The 22,678-nt window shown below is 44.7% G+C and overlaps 1 protein-coding gene across 1 annotated transcript in view; it reads left to right on the top strand.

Moving 5' to 3' along the window:
- ABHD12 (abhydrolase domain containing 12, lysophospholipase) overlaps positions 1–22,678 on the top strand; it is a 70,298-nt gene that overhangs the window by 26,005 nt on the left and 21,615 nt on the right. Inside the window, exon 2 of the mRNA XM_079946418.1 lies at positions 21,716–21,840. Coding sequence (XP_079802544.1) covers positions 21,716–21,840 — 125 coding nt within the window. The remainder of the gene's footprint in view (positions 1–21,715; positions 21,841–22,678) is intronic.

Here is a 22,678-nt window from a genome sequence, read left to right on the forward strand (position 1 = left end):
AAGCAGTAGTCTTGTATCCTGGATGCCCCACTGTCTTTCAAAAATAGCATCAAGCAAGTTGGTGTTTGCTGAAGATGGGGGTAAGGAAAGTGAAGGAGAGTGGTAGAGACAGAACAATCAAAAAGAAATGAAGAGAAAGAAAAGGAAAGAATCAATAAAGATAGTCACAGAAAGAGTTAATAAAAATAACATTGAGTGCTTTTTACCAGATACCATTTTCTTAAGCACTTTACATGTTTTAACTTTTATTTTTATCTATTTAAAATTTATTTTGGGGCTTCCCTGGTGGCGCAGTGGTTAAGGATCCACCTGCCAATGCAGGGGACACGGTCTGGGAAGCTCCCACATGCCATGGAGCAACTAAGCCTGTGCGCCACAACTACTGAACGTGCGCTCTAGAGCCCGTGAGCCACAACTACTGAGCCCGCATGCCACAACTACTGAAGGCCGCATGCCTAGAGCCTGTGCTCCACAACGAGAAGCCCGTACACCGCAATGAAGAGCAGCCCCCACTCGCCGCAACTAGAAAAAGCCCATGTGCATCAATGAAGACCCAACGCAGGCAAAAATAAATAAACAAATTTTTAAAATAAATTTTTAAAAAATAAAAATTATTTTTTATTTTTTATTATTCTTTTTGGCTGTACCATGTGGTTTTCAGGATCTTAATTCCCTGACCAGGGATTAAACCTGGGCCACCACAGTGAAAGCACTAGTCCTAACCACTGGACCACCAGGGAATTCCCTGTATTAACTTTTTTTTTTTTTGCGGTACGCAGGCCTCTCACTGTTGTGGCCTCTCCCGTTGCGGAGCACAGGCTCCGGACGCGCAGGCTCAGCGGCTATGGCCCACGGGCCCAGCCGCTCCGCGGCATGTGGGATCCTCCTGGACCAGGGCACGAACCCGCGTCCCCTGCATCGGCAGGCGGACTCTCAACCACCGCACCACTAGGGAAGCCCCCCTGTATTAACTTTTAAATGTTTACAACTACCTCACAAGGTACTGTAGTCCCCATTTCACAGATGAGGAAATCAAGGCACAGACAGGTAGCTTGCCTAGGGTCACACAGCCACTGGAGGCAGAGCAACAAAAATTGGTTGTGAGATATAATGGAAGAGAAGACCAAATAAAGTCAATAACAAAAAATGCCTATAAGGAATAATGCCTTGGAAAGAAGTACACAAAATCTGTAAGAGGAAAACTTCAGACATTCTCGGAGGACACAGAAGTAGACTTGAACAAACGTAAGGACCTATTTGTTCTTGAGTTGGAAAGCTCGCATCATAAACTGCCTAATCTCCCGAAGTTTGATTATTCATTTAACAAAATTCCAAGTAAAAATGCCAACCTGGTTGTCTCGGGTTCCACACGAGCTGTTTCTGAACAAACAACATACAGGAGTGCCAGGAGCCCTGTGGAGGGGAGTGTGAGTAGAGACTGGACCATGCTGCCGTGTTCAGGTTCTGCAGGATGGCAGCAACTCCGAGTAACAAGCCATTGAGACAGGACGGAAATTCCAGAAACATGAATACAAAGAACATCTGCGTGATATCACTAATGAAAAAAGAACAAAATATTTGCAACTCATTTAGATAAGGGGCTAATTGCTTTAATAGATAAAGAGCTTCTGGGAATTGAAAAGAAAAAGATCAAAACCCAATGGAAAATATGCAAAGGGCATGCATAATTAATAGAAAAAGAAATACCATATCCCTTCAGTATGTGAAAGGGTGCTCAACCATACTTATTCATAATTAGAGAAATCAGATCAAAACTACACCAAGATGCCATTTCTCACCTATCAGATTGGCACACATGCATCTTAGACAACCATTTTGCTAGTGAGGCTTTGAGGGAAGCAGGAATTTGAGAGTAATCTCTTAATCACAGATGCATTTACTCTTTGATCCAACAGTTTCCATTCTGGGACTATCCAGTGTGCACTTGCACATACAAAATTGCACTTGTACAGATGATTCGTGGTGCACTGACTGCTGGAAACAGCCTCAGTGTCCAGTGGTAGGAGACTGGTTTAATGCCCTAGGATGTATCAACCCAGTGAAATATTGTGGGGCTGCAACATAGGTGTGAATTGACAGGGAGGGACTGCCCGGGTATATTGTTGATAGAGAAAAATCAAGGTGTGAAACAGCTTACAGTGTGTAGTGTCCCCCTTTTGTATGAGAAAGAGAAGGATGAGAACATGTACATGTATTTGCATAAGGAAACGCTGGGAGGATAAATAAGTATGTAATAAAAGTGGTTATCCGAATGCATGGAGGCGAGTTGTCAGTGAGACTATATTTTACTTTTTGAAATATGTAAACATGTGACCTTTAACAGAATTATTGGTAAACGAAAAACAAAAATAAGCATGTAGAATATAAGCTCATGTCAGCATTGATACCAGCTACTTTACCAAATTAGTACCGACAACTACACGCACACTGCCAGAATCACATTGCTCTGGTGAGCCTGCTCACTCAGCTTCGCCTGCTCCCCAGGTGGGCTGGAAATGTAGTCTGACTGGAAATGTAGACATTTCCCATCATCACCTCTGCCCTAGGGAAGGGTGAGTACAGACTTCTGGAGATCTGCTAGCCATCTCCACCACAGATCCTAACTTTATATGGCATCAAGTTTATAAGAATATACTATGCTAGTATATTAACAGAGGCTCCTATAGGATCATATGATTTGGGGTTATTTTTATTCTCTTTTCAATGCTTTTATGCAGTTTGCAAGTTTTCTACATTTATCTGTTATCAGAGAGGGCATAAAGCTATGAAAAAGTAATCCCTGTTGCGTATTGCGAGCATATTCCATTTTCCTCTCACAGACTGTGTTACAGAGAGGACATCTGTGCAGAGCCTTCCTGACATGCTAGGATGCTCTCCTCCTTTGTGGTCAGTCCTTAAGAGTGGATGGAATTGCTTGGTCAGAGAGCAGGGCCCTCTGGCAGTGGGCAGGGTGTTTGCTCATACTTACTGTTTTGGTATAGTCAGTATTCTTTTTTTTGCCACTGCACAGCTTGATGGGTCTTACTTCCTGGACCAGGGATCAAACCCGTGTCCCCCGCAGTGGAAGCAAGGAGCCCTAACCACTGGACCACCAGGGAATTCCCTGTCAGTATTTTTTTATACATATAAATTTATTTATTTTTATCTTCGGCTGCGTTGGGTCTTTGTTGCCGCATGCGGGCTTTCTCTAGTTGCAGCAAGCGGGGACTGCTCTGATGAGGTGCGCGAGCTCTTGTTGCGGAGCATGGGCTGTAGGCGCGCAGGCTTCAGTAGTTGTGACATGCGGGCTCAGTAGTTGTGGTGCGTGGGCTTAGTTGCTCTGAGGTATTGTGGGATCTTCCCGGACCAGGGATTGAACCCATGTCCCCTGCATTGGCAGGCCGGTTCTTAACCACTGCGCCACCGGGGAAGTCCCCCCTGTCAGTATTCTTATTCTTTGCCAAAACATAGGTGAAGATGGAACTTCATTGTTTAATATGTGTTTCTACATGTGCTACGTGTTTCAATAACAGAAAATGTCACAAAATACTGTAGCTCTGTAGCCCTTTGCACTGAAGATAAATTCTCACAGTATTGTCTCATTGTGAGTCTTTGTTTTGGTCAAATGAAAATGGAAGGAGAATGAATTCAAGAGCTACTTCAGTAGAGTCTCAGAATGGCCTTGACCCAGAGGGCAGGATGGCATGGTCCTGGGGCATTTGGTCACCCTGTTACCTGCTGTGGTGCAGCAGGAGGCTTTTCTACTCCATTCGCGGCACAAGAAACCCCAGGCTTAGAGATTCTCAAGTGGATGGAAATGCAGATGCTTACGTTTGTTTTTTCTAAAGCTGCCTTTTGTACCTTCATATTCTACTGTTTCACTGACAAGTCTACTATTTATTACACTTAACATTAAATATTGATCAAAGACATCTATCTCATCAACCAACATTGTAATAAAAAGTAAAATGTCAAACATTTTATTTACTGCCTGGCACATAGTAGATGCCTGATAAATATTTGTTAGATGAATGGAAATTCAATTGAAGAAGCAAGACTTTTCATCTGTACTCACTGCTACTGTAAAATATTATTCTGAATACTCTAGATATTATGGGAAGTTAAGAAAATGTTAAAAGATAAACCTATAAAGAGGAGCAAAAAGTTTCATTGCTTGCTTGCAGATAATGAATTTTTAACTGGAAAACTCCAATAAAAATCAACCAAAAAATTCTCAGAACTATTGGAGCTCAGTTAGATTTTCAAATGCAAAATAAATATACAGCAATTAATAGCTTCCTTATATACCAGTAACTAGCCAGCTAGAAAAATGTAACAGGATAAGCTCTATTTCACATTAAAGACAAGAACTGTATAATATCTAAGAATAAATATATAAGAAATACATAGCATCTCTATGAAGAAAATTATTCAGCTTTACTGAGAACATAAAATAATACTTGTTTAAGTGGAGAGATACATTTGTTTTTAGATGAGAATCCATTATATTGAAAAGATGGTGGGTGTTTCTTTCCCAAATAGATTTAATGCAATTCTGCCTGGGATCAGTCTGCCTCAGTTTTCCTTTAGGGAAGGCAGGACGCAAGGTCATGAGTAGTTCTGAGCAACACACGTCTCCCACGGTTGCAAACAGGAAGCCAGGGACCAGGGACTGGGAGGTCAGCAGAAGGGTAGTCAGAGTGTGAAGGCTGCCGTGTATTTTTTGCTCCTGAACTCACCACCTCTCTGGAAACTGAGGAAGAAGACTGGGATTCTCTGCATTCTAAACTTTCATGTATTTCTTCTGTTTTTTAGAGTATCTGGCCCTCTGTAGTCCAGAAACCTTCTGTTTACCTTTTGTAGAGAATAAACCTTCAGTCTTTTGGTGGGGTGGGGTAGTGGCCCCATCAGTGAAGTAGGATCTGCAGGGATTTTTCACATTGTCCTCCTGATTTGGGTCCCAGCCTGAGCCCCTTCCACAGGCACTGGAGCCACCTGTCACGTGCCTTATCTCTTTGCATGCTGGATTAGGACTCTCCTGGGGGTGTCAACTAAATTTGGAAGCTTTCCAGCTTCTAAAGTTTGGGTGTCTCTCCTCTCATTCTTTGCCCCTAGGGTTTTATGCTTAAAAAAAAAATCACTGTCATTTTTGTGGGGTTTTGAGAAAGAACAGTTAAATCTACCATCTTTAGCCTTGTATATAAAATTTTAATGTCTCTTCAAGGCAGCATTGTAGATGCAGAAAACCTTTTGGGTAACTATTTAGGAATATATAAACTCAACCCTTCTTCCCACCATATTCCAAAATATATTCCAGGATTAAATGTAAAATGTAAAGCTGTAAAAGAAAAATAAGAAATTTTTTTTGATTTTTTTAAATTGAAATATAGTTGATTTACAGTGTTGTGCCAGTCTCTGCTGTACAGCAAAGTGACTCAATTTTACACATATATACATTCTTTTTTTTATAATCTTTTCTATCATGGTTTTATCACAGGATATTGAATATAGTTCCCTGTGCTATATATTAGGACTTCGTTGTTGATCCATTCTAAATGTGATAGTTTGCATCTACTAACCCCAGCCTCCCAGTCCATCCCTCTCCCTCCCCCACCACCGTTGGCAACCACAAGTCTGTTCTCTATGTCTATGAGTCTGTTTCCGTTTTTTAGATAGGTACATTTGTGCCCTATTTTAGATTCCACATATAAGTGATATCATATGGTATTTGTCTTTCTCTTTCTGACTTCACTTAGTATGATAATCTCTAGTTTCATCCATGTTGCTGCAAATGGCATTATTTCATTCTTTTTTGTGGCTGAGTAGCAGTCCATTGTATATATGTACCACATCTTTACCCATTCATCTGTCAATGGACATTTAGGTTGTTTCCATGTTTTGGCTATTGTGAATAGTGCTGCTATGAACACAGGTGTGCATGTATCTTTTTTTAAAAAAATAAATTTATTTTATTTTTGGCTGCCTTGGGTCTTCGTTGCTGCACGCGGGCTTTCTCTAGTTGCAGTGAGCAGGGGCTACTCTTCGTTGTGGTGCGTGGGCTTCTCATTGTGGTGGCTTCTCTTGCTGTGGAGCACGGGCTCTAGGTATACGGGCTTCAGTAGTTGTGGCATGTGGGCTCAATAGTTGTGGCTCGCGGGCTCTAGAGCACAGGCTCAGTAGTTGTGGCACGTGGGCTTAGTTGCTCCACAGTATGTGGGATCTTCCCAGACCAGGGCTTGAACCCGTGTCCCCCGCATTGGCAGGCGGATTCTTAACCACTGTGCCACCAGGGGAGTCCTGCATGTATCTTTTTGAATTATAGATTTGTCCAGGTATGTTCCCAGGAGTGGGATTGCTGGATCATATGGTAATTCTATTTTTATTTTTCTTAGGAACCTCCATACGGTTTTCCATAGTGGCTGTACCAACTTACATTCCCACCAACAGGTGGGAGGAGGGTTCCCTTTTCTCCGCACCCTCTCCAGCATTTGTTATTTGTAGATGTTTTAATGATGGTTATTGTGACCAGTGTGAGGTGCTACCTCATTGTAGTTTTGATTTGCATTTGTCTCATAGTGATGTCGAGCATCTTTTCATGTGCCTACTGGCCATCTGTATGTCTTCTTTGGAGAAATATCTTTTAAGTTCTTCTGCCCATTTTCGATTGGGTTGTTTGTTTTTTTGTTGTTGAGTTGTATGAGCTGTTTGTATATTTTGGAGATTAAGCCCTTGTCTGTCGCATCATTTGCAAACATTTTCTCCCATTCCATAGGTTATCTTTTCGCTTTTTTTTTTAAGAATACTTATCCAGTGTCAAGGTCAGAGAAGAATGTATACCCTTAGAGGAAGAAGGCATAAAGAAAAAGACTAATACAATAAGAACAGAAAAAAATTTAATATTCTCCTATAATTACAAATTTTACCAAATAAAAAGACAAATGACAGAGGGAAATATTTTAGAAATATATAAAATGTCAGACAGAGGGACAATATCCTTAATATATAAGTAATTGTAAGAGGAGAGCACAATTAGATTGAACAGCCAGGGAGACTTTGGAGCAAGCAGCCTTGATGCTGAAACCTGGAGGAAGCACAGGGCTGGGGACATGAACTGGTCTCAGAGGTGGGGAAGCATTAGGCCCGTGCAGGTAACTGATAGCTCGAGGGTCAGAGGTGGGCAGTCTCCCTGGGACCTGTTTCAGATGTTCTTGCATGTAAAGGTTTAAGTGAGACAGTGATATGACCAAGTTTGCCTTTGAAAAGGGTCTCTCTGGCTGTATAGCAGGAAGGTGGGGGTTGGGGGTTCCATTTAAGAAATCTCTTCAGAAGACCAAGGTATTGATCTCCAAAATGGGATGGGTTCACCCAGGAGGTGGGTGAGACACAGTCATTAAGGTCTGGGAAGGAAATATTGGGACTTCTAATTATATTCATATTCAGATATTAACCACCCAGTTATACATGTGTTTAATTTAAAACGAATGTATTTATTGAGGGCATGTTCCAAAAATGTTACTGATTGAATGTGTAATCAAGAAAGTTTAGGGCTGCTGGTCTAGGCAAGATATGTGGCTGGCCTGGAGCAGAGAGGCAGAGACGAGGTGACTAGAGGTGTATGGGTTTGAAATGTTTTGGAGTCTTGGTGTGCATTGGAAGTGGAGGTGGGGCAAGAAGGGGTATCGGGAATGACTGCTGGGGGTCTTCCACGGGCACAGGTATTTGCTGAGATGGAGAACTGGAGGGGAAGCAGATGGAAGCAGAGGGGGAGAGGGTGGAAGATCAAGCATTTGGTTTTGGACATGGTAGTTTTGATTTGCCTGTGGGACTCCACATGGAGACACTGAAGATAGCTGGGTATACAGCGCTGTACCTGGAGCTCAGTCCTTTGAGGCCTGCACGTTGTTGATCTGACCTGAGTGTTGGTCAGGGCAGACCAGGTCATGCAGCAGAACCCCTGGGTCACTGGTGTATTTCTTACCCCACTGTGTGTCTGGTGTGGCCTCTGCTTGTTGTGGTCACTGAGGATCCAGGCCAGCAGGGCCTCCAGCTCCACACACCCTCCCTCCACCTTGTGGGCCGTTGCTGCTCCTGAAGCGGAAGGGACATGGTCTCTCTGCTCACATTTCCTTAGCCAAAGCAAGTCACTTGGCCGCCCCTAACTCTAAAGGGGAAGGGGGGTGTGCCATCCTGCCCTGGGCCCAGGAAGGCACAGAGCCAGAGAGGACGGTGAGCGGCCCTGGCGACTGCCATGTATTCTGTGCAAGAGCTGATGGGCTCGGCTATTTTTAGCAGATGACAGTTGAGTAGCACTGGGCCCACAGCACAGAGCACTGTGCTCCCCTCTTCGCTGCCTTAGGGCATGTCCTGGGGGCCTAGGGCAGAACACCACTCAAGCTGAACAGGAAGGTCCTGTGACTCTGCTAGAAAACGCAAGTGTCCTGGGGACCGAGGGCCACAGAAGTGAGGTGGGTCTGCCTGTGAGCTGCCAGAGCCGGGTGGGGTCCACCCCGGAGGAGGCTGGCAGCCCCACCACAGCCCTGCACCCACTTCCCACTTAGCTTCCCTTCTGATGCTGCATGCCACGTTACTGGCGTCATTTCTGAAGCACGAAACTACTGCTTTTAAGCAATAACGTGGTTAAAGAGTAATTGTAATTTAGGATACCAGAGCAGGAAATTAGAGCTCAGCTGGGTGGTTCAGCCAAGCAGAGCTGGACAAAGCCAGCCCAGGACAGAAGCTCTTTCAGTTCAGCTCAGTGTTCCTTCTCCATGTGCGAGACCGAGACCATGACCATGCTGAGCATTTCATGTCCTTGTTCGTTTACTCTGCACAACGGACCTGTCAGGTAGATTCCATTAGAGCGAGGGAACCGAGGCTCAGAGAGTCGGGCTGTGAGGAGTGACAGGCCATCTCTGTCTCCACTGCTATGCAGAGCCCAGGTTTGGGAGCACGGTGCCTCGCACTTTACAGGTGCTCCCGCTGGAGGGAAACACCGCAAGGGCCCCAGCTGCCTGAGGGGCTGTTTTACTGGATGGGGGCCTTGCTCTGAGTCTTCACCCAGCACTCTGTTCCTTCCCCTGGTAGAGGAATCAGGCAGGTAGGTTATTGAAACATCTAACTCGGGAACAGTAAGGTGAAAAGCAAATCACTATCAATTTGGAAATCGGAGGGGAAGCAGGTGCCATTTCTGCACCTGCCTCCTCACACATTTTCCCAGAACTGCAGCCCTTCTGCCTGTCTGGGCGCATCTGAGGGTTGCTCACCGGGGCTTGTGGAGGTGGAGTCGGTCCCCAGGTTGGTCCCTGAAGGGCTCCAGTCCTGGTGCTAGAGAGGTGGACACGTCCACAGCAGCAGTGGGTATGCTGGCTGAGGTCACATGTCCAGGAAAGAGAGGGTGGCCAGTTCCCAACAGTTTTAAACCATTGGGTGTCAGAGCAGCGCATGGGAAATGGCTGTTTGGAAGCTGATAGGCTTAGTTGCATAGAGAATCTTGCAAGCACTGAGCATTTATTGCCTAAGGAAGTCTGAGGGCTTGTGCCAGCTGCCCTGCAGAGGGCCTGTGGGAAATGAAGCCTCCACAGCGTCAGGTGCTGGGAGCAGGCAGACCAGCAGGAGTTACTGTGGGGGCCTGGCCTTAGGTATCCTTTCTCCTGTTCAGTTTGGCAGGTGCTGTTTGACTGGAACACACTAAGGTATACTTTTGTTTTTCATCTCCATAGTGCAGGAACTACATTGATATAAACAAGCTCATTCACTGAAGTTTTCCTCAGTAAAGAACATCTTTTGGGCTTCCTTGGTTCCTAGATTTGGCTTCTGTTCTTTCAAGAAAGATCTCTCTCTCTCTCTTTTTTAAATGTAATTTTATTTATTTGGTTGCACTGGGTCTTAGTTGCAGCAGGCGGGCTCCTTAGTTGCGGCTCGCCAGCTCCATGTTTGTGGCATGCGAACTCTTGGTTGCGGCGTGCATGTGGGATCTAGTTCCCTGACCAGGGATTGAACCCACCTCCCTGCTTTGGGAGTGCAGAGTATTAACCACTGCACCACCAGGGAAGTCCCAAGAAAGGCCTCTCTTTATCTACCCATCAGTGTTTCACAGCTCAAAGTGGGGAAAAAGAAGACAGCCTCCTTAAAGTATAAATGACAACTTTCATTTGGTGGCATGCAATGAAAGATCTTTAAAAATATATACCTTCTCAGTTTGCTCAAAGAAGGGGTTTTGCTCTTTTGGCAGGAAATGGTTAAAAAAAATTTTTTTTTTTAATGACAGCTCCATCCACAGGAAGTTTTCTTAGGCTGAGCTCAGAGACACAGCCTTTCTCATTAAACATGATGAGTGCAGCCTCATTCTTATTTTCTGTCTTGACCTTAAAACGGGGACAGGACTTTGTTGTTTAAAATCTTTGTTGTAACAAATCTTTCCTTTGTTAGCAGAGAATGAGAGTGAACCCCTGTTAGTCTTGATGTCCTGCATGAACTGTTTTCCAGCTGCGGATTGACAGAGTATCCGACAGGGTTCACTTCTTAACACCTGCTGGTTCCATATAATACAGAATTTCCAGCTCTAGCCCCGCGGAGGACATGGTAGTGTTTATATAAGGTGGGGGCCTTTGGGAATGATGGTACTGTTATTTTTCCCATTTCCTGTTCCAAAGAGAGACTTTGACAGCTCAAACCTCTTACAAAGAAATAATGCTGCCATTGTTCAAAGCAGTTTAATTATGTTTGAGTATCTCTTTAGAAGGCACGGAAGGAGAAGAAAAAGAGAGGTAGGAAAGGGAAAGCCCAGGTCAGATAAGCGAGCAGACAGAGAAGCGATGGGGCCAGTTTCTTGGTCTGAACTGCTGGAGGGGGTGTGAAGACTGTCGTTCTGAGAAGATGGGATGGATGGCCAAGAGCTGAGCAGACCAGACAAGTTCATTTTTCTTCTAGTGTAACCTTTATTAATTTTTTCTGACAGTACAGTCCTGTCTTGCATAGGATTTTGCGGACTCAGTAGTTTGGCTTGCTGGATTTGGTTTGGTGTCGTCATGTTCCCCAGGTCGCTTGGGATCCTGTGTGTCTCTGTGAATGGTCTGACCCAAGAACGTCTTTGTCTTGGACATCAGGAAAGATGGCCTGCGTTCAGTTCCACATGGACCGTGTGCTCATACACGAGCCTCAGTTTCTCATCTGGAACCTGGGACTTACATACAACATTTTAGCCCAGAAGGCATGAGGCCTGGCAGTTGATGCCAAGAAGTCAGCCATAAGTGTGAATGAACTTCTGTGGAAGGACCTGTTTTGGCACCAGAGCTGAGGTCAGTTGCAGGAGAGTCCTCCCACTGTGGGAGCCAGTAGGTGTTTCCTTCACTGCCGTTCCTGCCTCCCATCCTGCTTCTGGGACAGCATGCACCCCTGTGTCTGGCTTCCACCTCCCACAGTGGTGAACTGGCACTGCAGGTAGGAGCAGTCCTTAGGGCCAAATTCTGGTTATTGGTTTTTTGCTTACTGCCAGATAGTTTCCTGCTTCATTGAGCTTATTTGATCTGTCGAGGCCAAAAACTCCTTTTTGTTTGTTTGCTTATGAAAGTGGTTTAAGTCTTAAAATTAGAACCTTCGGGTCTTGTCCTGAGAGACTGAAGGGCTCCTTTGGCCACTTCAGGGTGGCTTCCTTTGTCCCCAGTTCTCTGTCCCTCCTAGTTTGTTTTTTTTTGGTTTTTTTTCTTTTTTTTGCGGTACGCGGACCTCTCACTGTTGTGGCCTCTCCTGTTGCGGAGCACAGGCTCCGGACGCGCAAGCTCAGCGGCCATGGCTCACGGGCCCAGCCGCTCCGCGGCACGTGGGATCCTCCCGGACCGGGGCACGAACCCGTGTCCCCCGCATCGGCAGGTGGACTCTCAACCACTGCGCTACTAGGGAAGCCCCCTCCTAGGTTTCTGCAGAGACTCTCAGGAAGGATTCAGGCGTGCTCAGCACCCTTACTGGCCTGTTCCAACCCCAGGGGAAGGGAGATGCCATACAAAACTCTGAAGTGCGGGTGGTGGCACCTTAATGATCATGGGCATTGAGTCTGGCTCGGCAGGGACAGAGGGAAAGGCCGTGAAGGTGAAGTAAGTGGCAGTGTCGCAGGAAAGAAAGTGGGGCCAGAGAGGATGGTCATGTCCCAGGTCTCAGGTGAGTTCCTGGGACGGGGGATGGCCACTGAGTGTGGGTTCTTGGCTTTGCGCAGGAAAGAATTCAAGAGTGAGCCATAGTAAAGTAATAAGAAAGTTTATTCGGGGACTTCCCTGGTGGCGCAGTGGTAAAGAATCTGCCTGCCAATGCAGGGGACATGGGTTTGAGCCCTGGTCTGGGAAGATCCCACGTGCCGCGGAGCAACTAAGCCCGTGTGCCATAACTACTAAGCCTGCACTCTAGAGCCCACAGGCCACAACTACTGAGCCCACATGCCACAACTACTGAAGCCCGTGCACCTAGAGCCTGTGCTCCGCAACAAGAGAAGCCACCGCAATGAGAAGCCTATGTACCGCAAAAAAGAGTAGCCCCTGCTCGCCGCAACTAGAGAAAAATCCGTGCGCAGCAACGAAGATCCAATGTAGCCAAAAATAAATTAATTAATTAATTTTTTAAAAAAGGAAGTTTATTCAGGGAGATACACACTCCATAGACAGAGTGTAAGCCATCTCAGAAGGTGAGAGGCACCAGGGTACGGGGTTGTCAGTTTTTATAGGGGTGGGTAATTTCATAGGCTAATGAGTGGGAGGAGTATTACAACTATTTTGGGGAAAGGATGGGAATTTCCAGGAATTGGGCCACTGTCCACTTTGTGACCTTTATGGTTGGCCTTGGAACTGTCATGGCGCCTGTGGATGTGTTATTTAGCATGTTGTATTACAGTGAGCCTATACTGAGGCTCAAGGTCTAGTGGAAGTCAACTCGTCCACCATCTTGGAGCTGGTTGGTTCTAACCAGTTTATGTTGTGTCCTTGATGGCTGTCATTCTTTTAAAGGTTATGCCCTGCCCCCTTCCTGTCTCAGCAAGTGCTGAGGTGCTCAGGGGCTGCTGGGTGGGCAGGCAGCTGTGGTCTCCTCAAGTCATACTTCAGACCAATAAAACTAGAATTTCTTTTTTTTCTTTCTTTAGTTTTATTATTATTTTTTCTTTTTCTTTTTTTGGCCACGCTGCACGGCATTCAGGACCTTAGTTTCCTGACCAGGGAGCAAACCCATGCCTCCTGCAGTGGACCACCAGGGAATTTCCAAAACTAGAATTTCTGAAGCAAGTTCCAGGCATTGATATTTTGTAAATTTCTCCAAAGATTCTAATACACAACCAAGTGACTGTCAACCAGAGTAACTTTCAGTGTAGATGCTTGGTTGAAGACACAAACTATGAAATAGAAAAAAACTGTGGAACTCAAGTGTAGTTGGAGCCCAGAGAAATTGGTGGTGGTTCTGATAATTTTCTGCATTAATGATCATGGGGCAGTAATTCTTTGATCAAACATTCACTGAGCACAAACTGTAGGCGTGGCATTGACTTAGCTACCACAGAGACAAAGGTGAAAGACGGGGTCCCTGCTGGAAGGACTTCATCTGTTGGAGAAAGATGGCCAGACCCGATGATTGTGCTGCTGAGAGAAAAACTTTTCCAGCATAAATTTACATCTGAAGTAATTGACAGTAGACAGATTAACAGGAAAAAAGTTTATTACGCATGTGGGAGTGCTCTGTAAGGAGAGCAGCTACCCAAACAGCCAGAGGGAAAGGGTTTATATTGCCAGTTTCATAAAGGGGAGGGGCAGGACTGAGGCTTGTTGATATAGTGTTTTTGGATGTCCTGTGCCCAAGGTCAGTCACCTCCCTGACTGGAGACCTCCCCAAGGGCAGTTTGTGGCAGCTACTCTTCTAGAGCTCTGCCTTAGGCAGAGGAGGGAATTTCCAATGAGATTTCTTTCTGCATCTATTAGAAATCAGATGTTTTCATTTTGAAGTAATTTTGACCATTTCTTTTGGGTTGTCAGTCCCCACATTCCCCCAGTTGAAACTTCCCAAGAAGTTTCACAAGCAAGGAGCTGGTTGATTGCTGCAGAGAGAAGACTCAGCTGAGAAGGTGAGAAGTAGGCAATCTGCAGTAGGAAAGAAGACCTTGGGTTAGAACAAGCAAACAAAAAGAAAAACAAAGATTAATGGTTGGAGCAGATTCTAAACCCATTTTCTGAGTCCAGAGGGCAGTCAGTTGAGAAGATATTTAAACGTTGAGTTTGAAGCATTTTTAGGTTGTGGAGGGAGGATGGCAATAAGATGGATTTCCTGGTTTGCAGTTTGAATGTCTTTGGTAATGGCATCCCACACGTGATCTGCTGTGGTGAAGCCTCGAAAAGGTTTACATCAAGTTGACCAGCTTCATCTGGAAGGACTTTTCTGATCCTCAGGGAAGGGGAAACTGCACAACAGCCTGGAGTCCCATTGAGGAACTGGGCAGTCAGAGGGTGTGAAGAAAATTAGAAATGTTAACTTGGAGGGTTGTAACCAGGCATTGAAGGAAACCCAAAGAATTGAGAATTTGGTGAAGACTGATAAAATGTACAAGAGGGCAGGATCTAGACCAGTTTACAGATAGATAATAAAACCTCAAAGATAATGAACAGGACTAGAAATCTGAATAACCCACAAGGGTGTGTTACAGTTTTCTGTTGAAACATAAAATTTCTCTCCACAGTCGTGTCCTTCTTTGATCAGAGATACTCAAAGTAAGATTATTTTTCTTTATTAAAAAAAAAAAGATTTGGCCTAATCATTTACATAAGTGCAGCAAGCATGCCAGTTGACCACACAGGCCTCTTAAAAGTTTGCTTTGCTGGAACATTTTATAAGAATCTCAGACTTTTAAAAGTCTTTCGAAGCTAGGAAGCCAAGTCAAGAACTGCAGTACCTACAGATTTGGATGAATTCCTATCTTCCTGAAGTCCTTAAAATATCCTACAGTTTTGGGGCCTGCCAGGAAGTGACCTGTAAGTAAGGCTGGGAGCTATGTAAATTAGGTACCAGGCCTATTTTTCTAAGAGGTGTTTGTAAACATTGGTTCCATAAAGTCAGCCTTAGTTCCTTAAAGCTGTCTGGTCGTATACAATTCTATGAACCATTTTAAAATATGCCATTCCAGTCAAAGCCTTGGTTATATAATCAGTGTTTCCAATTGTGTTCTGCACAAGGAAGACGGATTCTTGCTGAAGTTATGCAAGTAACTACATTGCCATGAAAATAAGAATAGTCAGAGTCTCTGAATTCTGGAGGGATCAGGTAGGGGGAAAAAGATAAATGTTTGTTACCGAAGTTAGTGTGCCCAATGCACAGTGAGGCCAAATAAACCAGCACATCAGAGTTTGGAGCAGAGAAAGGTTTATTGCAGGGCCAAGCAAGGAGAACCGGTGGCTCATGCTCAAAGACCCCTGATGGCTTTGGTGGAAAAGTTTTTATAGGCAAAATTTGGGGTGAGGGCTGCAGGGTGTGTAACTTTCTTCTGATTGGTTGGTGGTGAGGTATTACGATGGTGCTACGGGAATCTTGTGCTCAGCCTGAAATTACCATCCTCCGCCTGGATGGGGACCTTAGTTCCTGCAGAAGACACTCAAAGATATTGTTTTGTATATCCCTTGAGGAGGAACCAGGACCCTGCCCCAAGTGTGCACTGTTGTTCTTGACTGCCCCTCCCTTGTTTCTCATTGCCTCCCTTCCCCAATTAGCAACTGTTTGAATCTGCCTTTTGGAAATCAGGGAAGGTCAAGGAGGCTGAGTGAAGCCTATCTCCTAGAAACAGGGGTTGCAGAAGGGCTTTTGTGCCCAGGAGGGTCCCACAGAGTCCTGCTTGGTTTCAGCTATTGTTGAAAAATCCATTCATAAAACTTTTATATCACGTCAGCCTGATACACTGGTTCTTTTATATTTATTTATTTATTGACTGATTGATTGATTGCCACGTTGGGTCTTCGTTTTTGCTCGTGGGCTTTCTCTGGTTGCAGCGAGTGGGGACTGCTCTTCGTTGTGGTGCACGAGCTTCTCATTGCGATGGCTTCTCTTGCTGTGGAGCACGGGCTCTAGGCGCGCGGGCTTCAGTAGTTGTTGCTTGCGGGCTCTAGAGCACAGGCTTAGTAGTTGTGGCCCACAGGCTTAGTTGGTCCGCGGCATGTGGGATCTTCCTGGACCAGGGATTGAACCCATGTCCCCTGCACTGGCAGGCAGATTCTTAACCACTTCGCCACCAGGGAAGTCCGATACACTGGTTCTTAACAGTTATACTGGGATTGTTTCATGAATGCTGTAAGCTAGCCATCATCAAGTTATTTCCCTGTTTATTATTTTTATAACACGTGTGTTAGGCAAGTTTCAAAAAAAATCACAGAATAAAAACCTTAGTTAAATACGTGGGTTTTGTTTTATTGCTGCACTTGATATACATGAAATAATGGATTTCAAGCAATTTTACTGCATATCTACTTGTACTTTTATTCTTAGGTTGAGTTTGTAATTTTTATAATCTTAATAATCTAGTAGATTATATTAGGTTGTTATTCTACCTGGGTTTATTAGTCAAATAATGTGTGCTCATATTATACTTAACGCTGATAACTCAGAGTGAAACCATGCACTTCAGGTGGGACTTGAACCCACATGCCGGGAGTTGAACCTGGTCAAAACCCACTGTCTTTTTTTTTTTTTTTTTTTTTTTTTGCGGTACGCGGGCCTCTCACCGCTGCGGCCTCTCCTGTTGCGGAGCACAGGCTCCGGACGCGCAGGCTCAGCGGCCATGGCTCATGGGCCCAGCCGCTCCGCGGCACGTGGGATCTTCCCGGAGCGGGGCACGAACCCGTGTCCCCTGCATCGGCAGGCGGACTCTCAACCACTGCACCACCAGGGAAGCCCCCCCACTGTCTTTTAATTGAGGTCACACAGCTGGTCTCAGGACTCACGAAGCTCAGGTTCTTTATGTCTTGTCGACTGAGAGACACAGTGATAGGTAGAAGTGGATTTATTTAGAGAGAAACACACTCCACAGAGTGTGGACCATCTCAGAAGGTGAGAGTCCCCAAAATATGGTGTGGTTAGTTTTTATGGGCTGGGTAAATTTCATAGGCTAATGAGCAGGATTATTCCAGCTATTTCGGGGGAAGGGGCAGGGATTTCTAGGAATTGGGCCACCGCTCGCTTTTGGCCTTTTTTGGTTGGCCTCAGAACTGTCATGGCACTGGTGGGTACGTCATTTAGCGAATGCATTACAATTAGCATATAATGAGGCTCGAGGTCTACTGGAAGTCGAATCTTCCACCATCTTGGATTTAGTTGGTTCTAACCAGTTTTTGTCTTGTTCTTTGGCTGTGTCACTCTTTTAAAGGTTGTGCCCTGCCCCCTTCCCTCCTGTTTCAAGAGGACAACTGCTTTTATTAAACTGACACCACTAAACTGGTTTTATTTATACATGAGCTTGAAAAATATTTGGGTTCTTATACTTCTGGGAGTTTTAGGAATATTTAACTTGTCACTTATTTCTCTTTAAGCCAATTGGAAGAGAGCTCCTTAAGGGGGTTTTATAAATTAATTTGGTAATACCATCCAGGGCTAGGAAAACATCACAAATACAGTGGACCCTTGAACAACACGGGTTTGAACTATGCAGGCAGGTCCACTTATAAACAGATTTTTTACCACCAAAGACGTACCACATGATCCATGGTTGGTTGAATCCACAGAAGCAGAACTGCAAAACTGGAGGGCCAACTTTAAGTTATACTCAGATTTTCAATTGCATGGAGGGTTGGCACCCCTAACCCCTTCGCTGTTCAAGGGTCAGCTGTAGCTTACATATGTACATACATACACAAACATATGTCCATACATATGTAAACAGTCAGATACAAAGAGAGATCTTACTGCACTCGTCCTGACAGCTGAGCCACCAGTCAGCATAATCACAGTCACACAAAACTCAGCAGCTTATGTAACGTAAGAGTTGGTTCTTGTCTTTGCCCTGCTTTATTTATCTTTTTATCTGAATTTAGTTTTGGGGAAATGGAACAATTTAAGGTACCTGCTCAAGATGAGGACTAATGCTTTTTTACTATATTTGACTTTTAAGATTTTCATTTCCCATGATATGTAATCCTGTGGAGGCAATGGACTGAATTTCAGGTGAGGGACTTTTTGAGAATACCAAGCAGCAGTCTGGGTGTTTCCACAGCCCAGCTGCGTGGGTAAAACACCTGACCTATTTCCAATATGTCATTTTTCCTTTTCATCCTCAGGTAGAGGCTGTGTGGAGTCCCTGAGTCCCTTAACAGCCCCCCATGTAGGCAGGGGCCTAAAGCTCTAGTGGCTGTAGGGAGGTGGGGCTGGGGTGGGAAGGAAAAGGCCTGGCAGGGTGGACAGAAGGAGCCGGTAGAAAGGTCGGGCACGCGTACAGCCCTCTCTGGGATGCCTTCTGAGGAGACGGCTTGGGATTTCCAGACAGAAAGTAGAGTTAGGGGATCAGGGGATGAAAAATTACTGAGGAGATATCAAGGGTGGAGGGACTCTTGCTAAAGGCAGGTCAAGGGTTTAGACATCAAAGGTGGGGGGATGAGGGACTTGATCAGATATCAAGGTGGGGGATGGCTTAGCAGGATTCTTGCTAAAGGCAGGTCAAGGTCAAGGCAAGAGGGCTCAGTTCTTGGTAAAAGCTGAGAAAGTGAATGTCTAATGACTGCATCAAAATTTTACAAGTCAGGTGGTGTCAAATTCTTAGCTGTCAACAAAAATGATAAAGGGCTTATTTGAGTTTTTTTACTGTGTGATTTTGAGCATGTAACCCTGAAGAAGTGGTGATACTAGTAAACTTCCACTCCCTTTTACTGATGTGAACAAGTTCTCAATACTTATATGTTTAAAAACCAAAAACAGAAATAGAATTAATGCTAACCCCCCCACTTTTTTCTATCAATAAGTAATATATAGAGAGAGACATGATGCATTTGGGAAAGTAGTGGAATCCATCTCATTTAAAGATGTATTTTCAATAAAAGTTTACTTTTCGGGGCTTCCCTGGTGGCGCAGTGGTTGAGGGTCTGCCTGATAATGCAGGGGACGCGGGTTCGTGCCCCGGTCCGGGAGGATCCCGCGTGCCGCGGAGCGGTTGGGCCGCTGAGCCTGCGTGTCCGGAGCCTGTGCTCCGCAACGGGAGAGGCCACAGCAGTGAGAGGCCCGCGTACCGCTCAAAAAAAAAAAAAAAAAAAAGTTTACTTTTCATGCTTAATAATAATTTACCGAAAATATAACATATTTGTCATTTTGATTAATGTGTATGATAATAATTATAATAACTCAATCTGGAAGAAAATGATTTTAATGTAGAAGATCCTTATTGCTACAGGTAGATACATTTTTTTCATTTCTATTTATATATATATTTTTTGTTCAAGAGGAATATGACAGCTAGTAAGTGGTAGATTGGATGCTGGACCAGATCATTTGACTTCAGAGCCGGCACCTTAACCACTACATCATATGCCTTTCCTCAGTGAATGGGTAGACTGTACATGGAATTTAAGATGCCCTTTTAAACTTCTCCTGCATCATCTAGTTAACTCCTGTATTCCTGACTTAATGTTTCCACCAGTGGCCCTTTCCCTGGAAGCCCACACTAGGTCAGGTCACCCTGCACCAGATGCCTCTCTCACAGCCCTTTGTCCGCCCCGCTGAGCTGAGAGCACAGCAGAGACGCAGATAGCATCCTCTGCTGCCCTTATTGTCCACTGCCCCAGGAGTGCCCAGTGCTCAGTAACGACTGGTGGCTGAGCCAGGTGAATGAGTGAAAGGATTACATCGTCAGATATGCATATTTGTCATCAGCTTTATTGAGGTATTATTTACATCAGCTTTGTTGAAGTATTATTTACATGCGATAAAATTTACCAACATATACATTCATGTGTCCACAACCACAGTCCAGATAAAGAACATTTCTATCACTGCAAAAGTTGCCTCGTGCCCCTTGCAATCTCTTTCCTCTACTCCCAGCCTCTGAGGTCACTGTTCTGCATTTCTGTCTCTGTAGTTTTGCTTTTTCTGGAATTTCAGACAAATGGGATTATACAGTATGTAGTCTTTTGTGTCTGTCTTATTTAACTTAGCCTAATGCTTTTTTTAAAAAATTTTATTTATTTTTATAAATTTATTTATTTATTTTTGGCTGCATTTGCTCTTCATTGCTGTACGCGGGCTTTCTCTAGTTGCGGCGCGTGGGCTTCTCATTGCGGTGGCTTCTCTTGTTGCGGAGCACAGGCTAGGTGCGCGGGCTTCAGTAGTTGTGGCACATGGGCTCTAGAGCGCAGGCTCAGTAGTTGTGGTGCATGGGCTTAATTGCTCTGTGGCACGTGAGATCTTCCCCGACCAGTGCTCGAACCCGTGTCTCCTGCATTGGCAGGAGGATTCTAAACCACTGTGCCACCAAGGAAGCCCCTAGCCTAATGCATTTAGATCCTTCTGTTGTATTGTTGCATGTGTCAGCAGTTCAAGGTATATTTTTTTAAACCACCTTACTTTTTTTCGAAATAGTCCAGAAATAAGTAACTAAACCCATTGAGGTTGAGACTTGATATGCTCAGATAAGCAGCAGTTTCCATGTGTGCTTGGGGCTCATGGGGTCCCCAGAACCCTTCAGCATGTCCGTGAGGTCAGAGAGATTTCATGGTAACACTGAGATGCTGTTTGCCATTTTCACTTTCATTCTCTCATGGGGTTTCGGGAGCTTTCCAGATGCTGCGTGACGTGTGGGATTGCAGCAGATTGAATGCAGAAGCAGATACGAGAACCCATCTGTCTTCTGTTAAGCTGTCTGACTCAAAGAAATTTGTAAAAATCTCCTCACTAAAATTTTTCGTTTTGGAAAATATAATCATTTTTTATAACATGTTAATTATATTTATTGTTGTTTATTGTTATTAGATGACTTAATAGATATTTAAAATTTTTCTTTAATTTCTCATAAAACAAAGAGTAATACACACAAATCATATGAACAGAAGCTCTTTTGGGCCCTCAATTTTTCAGTTGTAGAGAGGCCCTTAGTCCAAGAAGTTTGAGACTCTCTGGGCTAGGGACATTTTTTAACAGGGGATCAGGAACAGGATGAGGAAGTCTTGGAGCTGGTTGTGGATTAGAAGAGTCTTGAGACCTGGGGTGATGACCTGGCCCGAGGTGCCCGGAAAAGGGGCCTCTGGAGGGTATGCGGGCAGAAATATGAGAACATGCAGTGATGGCCAGAGCCTTCCGGCCAGCTGCCTCCCGGGACCTGGTGTGGCAGGTTCTGTCGCATACGTGCTTCCTCTGATGGGTAGCCCACGCTTGCTTGCAGGAGGGCAGTCAGAGGCTCAGAGGCAGCCACTCTCCTGAGGTGAAGTTGCAGCTACTGTCTGACATGAAGTTGGGCACTTTCTGAGGATCTGATGGCTGTGCTGGGTTCTGATTCCAGGGCATACAAAGGAAATCAGCAGGACTGTTTCTTTGGCTTTCGGGGAAACAAATTTTACCCTTCTGGTAGAGTTCTAAGCGCAAATTAAAAGGCAAAAGCGGGTGGGAGGCTCCTCTTATCATTGGTGATACTCTTGTTGGAAACAATAGGTGTGGATCGTGGTCAGTGATGCTGTTAGTAAACCACAGCAGACTCACTCCTGCCTTTGACCTGCTCACTGCTTTTCTCTTTCAGGCGAAAGGGCCTGTGCTTCCGACTGAGGAAGATACTCCTCTGTGTCGTGGGGTTGTACGTGGCCATTCCATTTCTCATCAAACTGTGTCCTGGGATACAGGCCAAACTGATTTTCTTGAATTTCGGTAAGTGCTGTGTGTCCATGTTTCCTTTCATTTTAGTAGGAGTTCATTTTCATGGTGATTTATGTATTTATATATTCACTACTGAGATCAGGAAATAGAGCCTTTTTATTGTCCAGAAGGTTCCCTTTGCCCCCTCCCAGTTAAAAGATGTTTGTAACGAGGGCATTGCTCTTCAGGGTTGGCATTTGTGTGCACAGGTGACTACTGCATGGTGGGGGGGTCTTTCTTCAGCTGAGGTGGGTAGAAATGTTGATAACATGGAGAGTCTTCTGAAGCTGTCATGTTGGGGATGCTCTGTCCTTTGTGCAGTCTAGGAGGTTAACTGTCCTTGGAAAAGGTGACCACTGAAAATAGTGCCTTAAAAATAATTAGGCCTTTTTTCTTTAAATTAAAAAAAAAATCTTTTTTTTTTCCCCCTTAAAAAACCCTGACAACTTGAGGATATGGGGAGGGGGAAGGGTGAACTGTGACAAAGCGAGAGAGAGGCATGGACATATATACACTACCAAACGTAAGTAAGGTAGGTAGCTAGTGGGAAGCAGCCGCATAGCACAGGGAGATCAGCTTGGTGCTTTGTGACCGCCTGGAGGGGTGGGATAGGGAGGGTGGGAGACACAAGAGGGAAGAGATATGGGAACATGTGTATATGTATAACTGATTCACTTTGTTATAAAGCAGAAACTAACACACCATTGTAAAGCGATTATACTCCAATAAAGATGTTAAAATAAAAAACAAAACAAAAAACCTGACATACTTTGGTTTCTGTGGAATTATATGCTGGCTTTCGAGGTGTTATAGTCTCCTTCAGTTAACTTGGACCTGATGTGTTCCAAAG

The sequence above is a fragment of the Stenella coeruleoalba genome, assembly GCF_951394435.1.
Source record: "Stenella coeruleoalba genome assembly, chromosome: 15".
NCBI lineage: Eukaryota > Metazoa > Chordata > Mammalia > Artiodactyla > Delphinidae > Stenella > Stenella coeruleoalba.